Source organism: Ovis canadensis, chromosome 24 (assembly GCF_042477335.2).
Source record: "Ovis canadensis isolate MfBH-ARS-UI-01 breed Bighorn chromosome 24, ARS-UI_OviCan_v2, whole genome shotgun sequence".
Classification (NCBI taxonomy): domain Eukaryota; kingdom Metazoa; phylum Chordata; class Mammalia; order Artiodactyla; family Bovidae; genus Ovis; species Ovis canadensis.
The window spans coordinates 41,946,312-41,954,862 of NC_091268.1; the positions used below are offsets into that span (position 1 = coordinate 41,946,312).

General features: G+C 54.9%; 1 protein-coding gene across 4 annotated transcripts; it reads right to left on the minus strand.

Annotated features, from left to right (window-relative positions):
- Positions 1-1,268: 1,268 nt before the first annotated feature.
- Positions 1,269-5,311, minus strand: ZNF768 (zinc finger protein 768). Of its 4 annotated transcripts, none has more exons than XM_069570906.1 (3): positions 4,880-5,311; positions 3,674-4,395; positions 1,269-3,382 (listed from the first exon to the last, which is right to left on the minus strand). In XM_069570906.1, the coding sequence occupies exons 2-3, from the start codon at positions 3,759-3,761 to the stop codon at positions 1,785-1,787; spliced, it is 1,686 nt and encodes a 561-aa protein (XP_069427007.1). In that variant the 5' UTR covers positions 3,762-4,395; positions 4,880-5,311; the 3' UTR covers positions 1,269-1,784. The 4 variants fall into 4 exon arrangements, with proteins under 4 accessions (XP_069427007.1, XP_069427006.1, XP_069427005.1 ...); XM_069570905.1 differs by lacking the exon at positions 4,880-5,311 and adding an exon at positions 4,671-4,710; XM_069570904.1 differs by lacking the exon at positions 4,880-5,311 and adding an exon at positions 4,583-4,684.
- Between the last annotated feature and the right edge of the window lie 3,240 nt (positions 5,312-8,551).

Sequence of the window (8,551 nt, forward strand, 5' to 3'; positions counted from 1 at the left end):
GAAATAAATGTTGCAGTAAGTGTCTACTAATGTGATATCATGTCAGATATTCAAATGCAGTTCTGTTCAACATATATGAATTATATTAGATGTGAGAACTGGAGTATTTTACTATCTGAAATTGTGTGTAGTAGTGTGTCTGTACAGAAATATGCATACATTTTACAAAGGTCTTTAAAAAACTGAGATTTCACTTGAAAAGTAATGTTCTGTATCCAAAATCATCTAAACTTTGAAAACCACTAAACACACCAAACTGTACTGAACTATGTGTCTGGGGGCCCTTTCCAGAGTTTATAGATCCCAAGAGGTTGGACTGAAATGTGCTTAGAGAAGTTATTTGCTTTTGACAAGTTCTAAGGCGGTTATGAGGATGGGTGTGGGGCCGAGGGTGATGTCAGGGTCCTGGGGCCCTAGAGGTCTCATGGAGCAATGAATCCCCACCCGCCTGTGAGGCTGAGCTGTTGGGGACAGCTGGTGCCAGGCAGGCATGTTCTGAATGTCTCCTTCACAGGGCACTGCCCAGCCCTCAGTAGGTGCTCATCTCAGATGTGTCCGGCAGCTGGGTAATTCCCTGAGGGGCAGCCTGGCCTCCTCAGCTAAGGTCATGACTGGCCACACTCCAGAATCCCCCAGACTGATGGCACCAACTCCCCATCATTTCCTGAGAAGTTGAGTGTTGGGAGGGCTGAGACTCAGGAAAGGAAAGTAGGAGAAAGGTGGGGTGGTAACAAGGTGGTCCTAAAAAGGACCAGCCTGGTGGGAGGGTCTTGAAGCCTGAAGCTGTCTAACCTTCATACTGGATCCAGTATGTTCCCTTGTGGGTGGGGTTGGAACTGGAGACACTCCCTGTAATTGACACACCAGTGTGTACAGAAGGGTAGCTAGAGGTTCCAGCTGGGAGGGGGAGGGGATGGCCCAGCTGGGTGCTGGGAGCCCAGGAATGCTGGAATGCAGGCTCTGGGCCTGGATATGAGAATCAGGGTCTATTTTCTGGCCCAAGGACAGACCTTCCGTGTTTGTGAACAAAGGTGAGTTTTTCTCACACCGACCGTGAATCCCTTTCGCATTTGTGCAGGATTCAAAGCACAGGACATGAACTTGAGCAGATATGGGCAAGTCATGTCTCCTGTGCCTTGGATTGGTGAAACGCTGAATCTAAAAGCACTTCCCAGACAAGGCCTTATGGCTTCGTTGGCTGCTGTTATGACCCAGCATCTCTCAATGCCCAGGGAACTATCCACACACAAAATTTAAGGACAAGTCTCTTTTACCACATAAAGGTATTTATTGAACTCAAATTCAGGGGCTCCAAAGCCTGAGGAAGACAAGAGAGGCTGGGGTTTGCGCTCAGAAGCCAGGCCCCACTTTGGGCCCCACCCCTCCCCTCACCCCTTCCTGATTCAATGAGGGTCTCAGTAGCTACCAGTCTAAGCTACCCGATCTAATTAAGTAACCCGACCCCCCCTCCCCCCACCCCCATCTAGCACTTTGCCAAGCCAGGCTTCCACCAAGGGGCATGCTGCTGCTGAGGCCAGCTCTCCACTGACCTCTTTCTCGATCTCTCCCAGAGCCTCCGGCTGCCAGCTTGGCCTCCCTCCAACCCCTCTTCATAGCCCATTTACCACAACTCTCCAGGGCATGTCACTTCCTCCACCCTGGCCCCCTCACCTCCTAGAATCTCTTTTCTCCTCCCGTCTCCACTATTCTCTCGCAAAGTTGCTCTAGCTCCCTGTCCCCTTCTTTTCTGCCTACCAGCTCCCCAACCCCGACGGGGCCCCGGGTCAGCGCCGGCCGGCTGCGTGGGTCCGCTGGTGGCGGATGAGGTCGGAGCTCTGAGAGAAGGCTTTCCCACAGTCATCGCACTTGTAGGGCCGCTCCCCACTGTGGACCCGGTGATGCTGCAGCAGCGTGGAGGAGCGGCAAAAGCCCTTGCCACACACAGCGCACCTGTAGGGCCGCTCGCCCGTGTGCGAGCGCTGGTGCTGAATCAGCGTGGAGGAGCGATTGAAGGTCTTGCCGCAGTCGGGACAGCTGTAGGTGCGGCCTGGCAGGTGGGTGCGGGCGTGGATGGCGAGCACCGAGCTCTGGCCAAAGCGCTTGCCGCACTCAGGGCACTTAAAGGGCTTCTCGCGGGCATGGCTGCGGGCATGGGGGATAAGTGCCGAGCGCTGGGAGAAGCTCTTGCCGCAGATGCCACAGCTGAAGGGCCTCTGCCCAGTGTGCACCCTCTGGTGACTACGCAGGGAGGAGTTCTGGCTGTAGCACTTGCCACACTCGGGGCAGCTGTAGGGCCGCTCGTGGCTGTGAGTGCGCTGGTGCCGCAGGAGGTAGGAGCTGTCGCCGAAGGCCTTGCCGCAGTGTGGGCACTTGTAGGGCTTCTGACCAGAGTGGGTGCGCTGGTGGCGAAGCAGGTAAGAGCTGTCAGCGAAGGCCTTGCCGCAACGGGGACACTTGTAGGGCCGCTCGCCCGTGTGGGTGCGCTGGTGTTTGATGAGGTCAGAGCTCTGGGAGAAGGCCTTGCTACAGACCTCACATTTATAGGGTTTTTCACCCGTGTGGATGCGCTGGTGCTGGATGAGGGTGGAGCCCCGCCCGAAGCTCTTCCCACAGATGCCGCAGATGTTGGGCCTTGGGCCCTGCCCACCCCTGGCCCGGCCACCCCGGCGGCCTGGACCACGAAGGGTCCCCGTCAGGCCCAGGGGATTCTGGAGCATCTCAAACTGGGGTGGAGCCAGCAGGGCCCCCGTGGGCATCTCAAATGGGGGCCCTAGGGGCATGCCCCCTGAAGGCTGTTCCCCAAACCCCTGGGTGAAGGCGTCCAAGGGGTGGACTCCCAAGGGGATGCTCAAGGGATTCTTTTCCTCAGGATTCAGAAGAATTTCTGCACCTTCCTGGAATTTGGAACTTTCAGCTTCAAACTCGGGGCTTTGGGTTTTGAACTCCGGATTCTGGGGTTCATACCCTGGGCTCTGGGGTTCATACCTGGGACTCTGAGATTCATATCCAGGGCTCCGGGGTTCATACCCAGGGCTCTTGGGTTCATACCCAGGGCTCCGGGGTTCATACCCAGGGCTCTTGGGTTCATACCCAGGGCTTTGGGGCTCATACCTAGGGCTCTGAGGTTCAAAATCGGGGCTCTGAGAATCTGATTCAGGGCTTCTGGGTGCAAATTCTGGGCTTGGGGGCACAAACCCAGGGCTTCGGGACTCAAAACCTGGGCTTTCAGGCTCAAACCTGGGGCTTTGGGGTTCAAACTCTGGGCTTTGTGGCCCAAAACCAGGGCTCTGGGGTTCAAGCCCAAAAGATATCTCTTCGACCTCATAGTCCCCAGTGCCTTCTTGCTGAGAAATTTCCTCTTCCTCATTCTCACTCGTGTTGCCTGCAGGATCAGAGAATTACAAAAAACCCAGATTGTGTGGGACCTGGAAGGTTACTGGGTCCCATCATTAATTGACACAAACCTTTCCCTCCTCCTCAATCAGGGTCGCTGGCCCTTGGGCAAGTGCTGAAATTCCCACCTCCCCCTCAGCAAACCCAGGCCACCAGGTCCCCAACCCCGCCTCCTCCAAGTCCCAGGTGTCCAAGCCCCCTGCTTTCTTCCCCTCCCACCCCCCACAGCCCCCTCTCCCGCTCCCAGGCACACTTCTCGGAGGGGCGCTCCCTCCCTCACCTTTGAGGGACCCTTCAGGGCTCCCCATTTCATCAGGACTTTGCATATCTCGGGGCTCGAGGCCCCACGGCGACGCCTCCCGTTCCATCCCCGCCGACTCCCAGTGCGGCGGCGGGGGCGATGGTGGACGATCCTGCGACTCGGTCTGAGTGCCCCAAGACCTGAGCCCTCGCCGCCCGCCCGCTCAGCACCGGCCAGGAGACCCGGCTGTCCAGCCCCGGCCCCTGAGGCCGGACGTCTTGACCCTGGGCCTCTCCGGCCCGCCGGGCCCCTCCCCTACCCGCGGCCCCGCCCCCACCCACAAGGTCTCGGCTTGCCCTGGGGTCCTCGCAGGCCCCCAAGCGTCGTGGCCTCGGAGGTGAAGGGCTTCACGACTCGCCTTGCTGCCCCCCGATACCGCTCCCCACCCAAGACCCCGTCGTCTGGCCTCCCAGCCCACGGCTGGGCTGCGGCTGGCCGACCCCCTCCCCTCCGCACAGGAAGTGTCCGTCCGCGGCCAGTTTCCCCCGCCGGCTAGCTTCGCGGCCTCTCTAGGAGCGGCTGGAGGTGGAAACTCGTTGGCATTAACCCTGGGCAGGATGGCCCCGGCGTCGAGGCAGGGGGAAGACTGGGCGCCCTGGAGCCCGCGGGAGAGGCTGGGGCAGTTTATGTGCCTATGTCGTAGGTCTCCGTCCGCCCGAGGGCCTATCTGTCCGTCTCCAGGGCCCTGCGTCCGTCAGTGCCTGTGGCCAAGGGCGAGGCAACGAGAGAGACCAAGGTCAGCGAGAAGGAGCGACGCTTCCCGGCGCCAGCGGGGGCGGTGTCTAGCTCCTCTCCCCTCCCGGGCCTTGGGGTCAGTTCTGGCCGCGTCTCGGGAGCCTGGACAGACCTCCCGCTACCCTCACCCCTGACTTAGGCTCATCGAGGCACCTGAGTCCGGGACGCCCCTCTTCGAACTCCACTCCCCTATACGGGCGCTCCCGCCCTCACTCCTCCTGGTCCCCCCCGCCCCCCGCACCTCGCTGCTTCTCCTAATCACCCTTCCCCCGCTCTGGGAGGGCTAGGATCGTTGCCAAGGAAACAGCCCCGCCTCCAGCTTCCAGAGGCACCGCCCGTCCCTCCCAGGGAGCTCCGCGATTGGTTGGTGGAGCTCGTGCTCTCACCATCCCGCCTCTTACCACTACACCAACTATTAAGCGTTAAGGGTCGCCAGGGACCGCGAGGCACCTTTCTGATTGGTTGCAGGGTGCGCAGGCCGGTTCCACCTTCTCCGTGCTCCAAAAGTGCCCCCGGGAGGAATGCGAGGGAGGTCCTGGCGTCTCTCGTCTTCTCTGACCTGTACTTTGAGGGCTTTTCCCGCCCTCATTTACCCTTCATTAAAGTTTATCTTTCTGAAGAATGAAAGACAGGGATTTGAGGACAGACACCCTTGGCTCCTCTCTCTCCCTTTCCCAGCAGTTTTCTTTTTCTCATAGGTTCCAGGTTCCCAAAGGGGCCAGTCCGAGCAGAGGAGGTTGGGTTGGGGGGATCCTGCTGCAGAAAGAAGGTTGCTTCCTTTTCTGTTACCCTGCTTCTCCCCCCATCCTGCTCCGAAGCCTGAGTTTAAGTCAGTCCCTTGGAGCTTTAGTCCCTGGTTCCTGGATTTTCTCACTGGGAGGCAAGGATCCTATGAAAATTCCTTCAGGTGAGGGTAATAGAGTTCAGGAGGGGAAGTGGATAGAGAACCATCTGGCCTTTAAGGCAGTTAAGAATTTTCCACTCCTGTCTGACTTGGATAGAGGCTTCTAGAGAAAGGGAACCTGAGAAACATAGGTGCAGCTTTGAATCAAAGGAAAAGTGATCCTGGAAAGACAACTGAATAGAATCCAATTCTTGACCTTTTTCTACCCTTGCTGCTAAAACTAGTGTTCTTGACAACCAATGAACCAAATTCTCCCTTTGTGAATGATGCAGGAGCCATAGATTGTTCTCCTGTCGCCTACTCAGATGAAGGAAGGAAACTGGTTGAGAGAAAAGATGACATCTTCCATTCTCCTGAAAAGCGATGAGAACAAGAATTTGGAGAATTGCAAATGGGCAAAGGCTGGAGAGAAACAGTTCTCAGTAGAGGCTTACGAACAATCACAGACAGACACCTTCCTACTAATAAAGCAGAAGTCCTTTTCTGCCCTCCAAAGGATCAGCTTCCAGCTCCATACCTCTCTCCCATCACAGGGTCCAGCACTAGAGGGTCCGCAGGCAGAAGAGCCTACAAGTGCAGTGATTATGGGAAGAGTGGGACCTGGGGCATCTTCTGATCATTGCCAAAGCACACAAAGGACCTTCCCGAGACAACTTCTCTTTGACCTCCAACCTTCTTACCTACCAGGAAATTCATACCAGAGAGCAGCTGTCCCCTGCAAAGTGTATAGTAAGCCCTCCAGCCCCATCTCTGACGTGGTCCACTGCCTGGACTCTTCATAGCACAAGCCTCAAGCCCCATGAGTAGCAGGTGTGGGGCCAGGGCTTCATTCGGCTCTGGCACCAGTATTTCCACGTGGAAATTCAGTCTGTTAGTACATGACCGACTGCCAGGCAGCCTCCTCCAGCACCTGTCCTCTCTCATCAGTGGGCCTTCAAGAGGCAGCCAGCCTCTGCCTGCCACACGCCCATAGCAGTGACAGGCTAGAAGGACAGGTAAGCCTCTGATGAGGGTTCCAACTTGACCCTGAGTGTGTGTGTCCTGAGTTGGGCAACCACTTTATCCACAGAATCATCCCGTGATGTGCAGCAGCACCGGGGCAGAGCCTTGGTTTATGGTGGCTTGGCCCACATTCAAGGTAGGTTCTCAGTGTGAGAGAGGCACCTCTGTGATCTGCTTCCTCCCTGCATGCAACGGACCAACCCTCTGAAAGGCCTTCTGGGGCTTCCCTGGTGGTGCCATGGTTAGGAATCTGCCTGCCAATGCAGGGGACATGGGTTCGAACCCTGGTCCAGGAAGATCATGTGCTGAGGAGCACCTAAATCTGTGCCACAACTACTGAAGCCCAGGTGCCCTAGAGCCCATGTTCTGCAACAAGAAGCAATGAGAAGCCCACACATGGCAACGAAGAGTAGCCCCCACTTGCTGCAACTAGGGAAAGTCTCTGCATAGCAACAAAGCCCCAGTGCAGCCAAATATAAATAATAGTCAAATAATAGTCAAAAGAAGAAAAAAAAAAAAAAACCTTAAAAAAATAAGTAAAAGTCCTTCTGTCAGATGCTACAAGCGATGTCCTAGTATATTCAAGATTTAAGGTACCCAGGAAAAGACCGGTCATGGCACAGGCCCTTTTGGGAAGAACAAAGGAAATGGGAATCTGTGTGTATGGCAAGGTCATCGGCTGGCCTGACACATTCGGAACATGCCCAGAGACCAACCCCTACACTTGTAAAGCTAAGAGCAGCCAGAAAAATAAGTTTTCTGTTCAGAGCAGTCGTCCTCTCAAACTTTAGCAGGCATAAGATTCCATCCCTGGAAATACTGATTCAACAGACTAGGGACAGGGCTCAGGGAGACAGCTGCTTCTGAAAAGATACTACATATAATTCTGCGACTGAAAGGCCTTACTTTGAAAAGTACTGGTCTGGGGCAGATTTTAGCCTCTGAATCATAAATGTCTTTGCACATGTTCCTAGAAAGATACACATAAACAAATATTGCCCACCCCCCAACCCTGCCCAGACTTAGGGGGTCTTTGGAGCTCAAATCAATACTCTTTACATGACCTGGACACATTAGGGATAGGCCATGTGGATAGGGCTCAGGTTTTCACTAGTACAGATAAGCATTTCTCCTGATGCACCAAAGAAGCCCTAGAAAAACCCTCTTCCTGGCTCAACTTGCTTCGCGGGCTGAGCCTCAAAGACCTATGGTATATCCCTGGTGGTCCAATGGTTAAGAATCTGCCTGCCAATTCAGAGGACACGGGTTCAGTCCCTGGTCTGGGAAGGGTCCACGTGCCTTGGATGCAACTAAGCCTGTGAGCCACAACTACTGAGCCTGCACGCTCTAGAGCCCATGGTCTGCAACAAGCAAAGCTACTGAAATGAGCCCATATACCACAGCTAGAGAGTAGCCCCCACCTGCTGCAACTAGAGAAAGCCATGCACAGCAGTGAAGACCCAGTGTAGCCAGTAATTAAAGAGAAGCCCTATCTTTAGCGGGGCCAGGGGGAAGAATCCATGCCAAGGAGTGAGGAGCTAAGAAGGGGGCAAGACTGAGGCTTAGGTGTTCCATGACTCTCAAAAACTCATTAAATGGAGGAAATTTGGGTCAGGAGGGCAGGAAGCAGAGGAGTTGGATTTGGTTTGAGGGCCCTAAGCAAGTCTTGAAAACTTCAAAGTACTCAAGAGAAAATAGTAATTACAATACTTTTAATTTGCAAGCTCAGGGCAGGGTCTAGATCTGGCTTTGAGGCTGAGCTGAGAACTGGTATTGCAGGCTGTGTGTTTCTCAGGCAGTGCTGAAGGGCAGAAGGATGGCTTCTTTAGGGGATTAAAAGGTAGCTACTACTGCCAAGGTGCCTCTCCTCACTCCCACATCTCCCTTGTGACAGTTGGCAGATTCTCCCAGTGCTTAAGGCTAAGAGAGGTCTTGGTGGGGCCAATTAGGTTGGAATCAAGTCAGTTCATCAGTTTACCTAAACAGTCTTTTCCCCAAATTTTCAAGCTCTTCCTTTAGAAATTCCTTTAGGCTGACAAATCTGGTTTCTTCCTAAGTTAGGCCAGACACAGGGCTGAGTTGTCAGAAGGCAACCGAGAACATAGGCCCTTGCTAATCCTACTTGAGGTGAAAGGTTGTCCTGACCAGTGGCAGGAAAGTGTCTGTCCATGGCTGGCTGCTTCCATCACCTGGGCAATGCTGGACTCTGACCACAA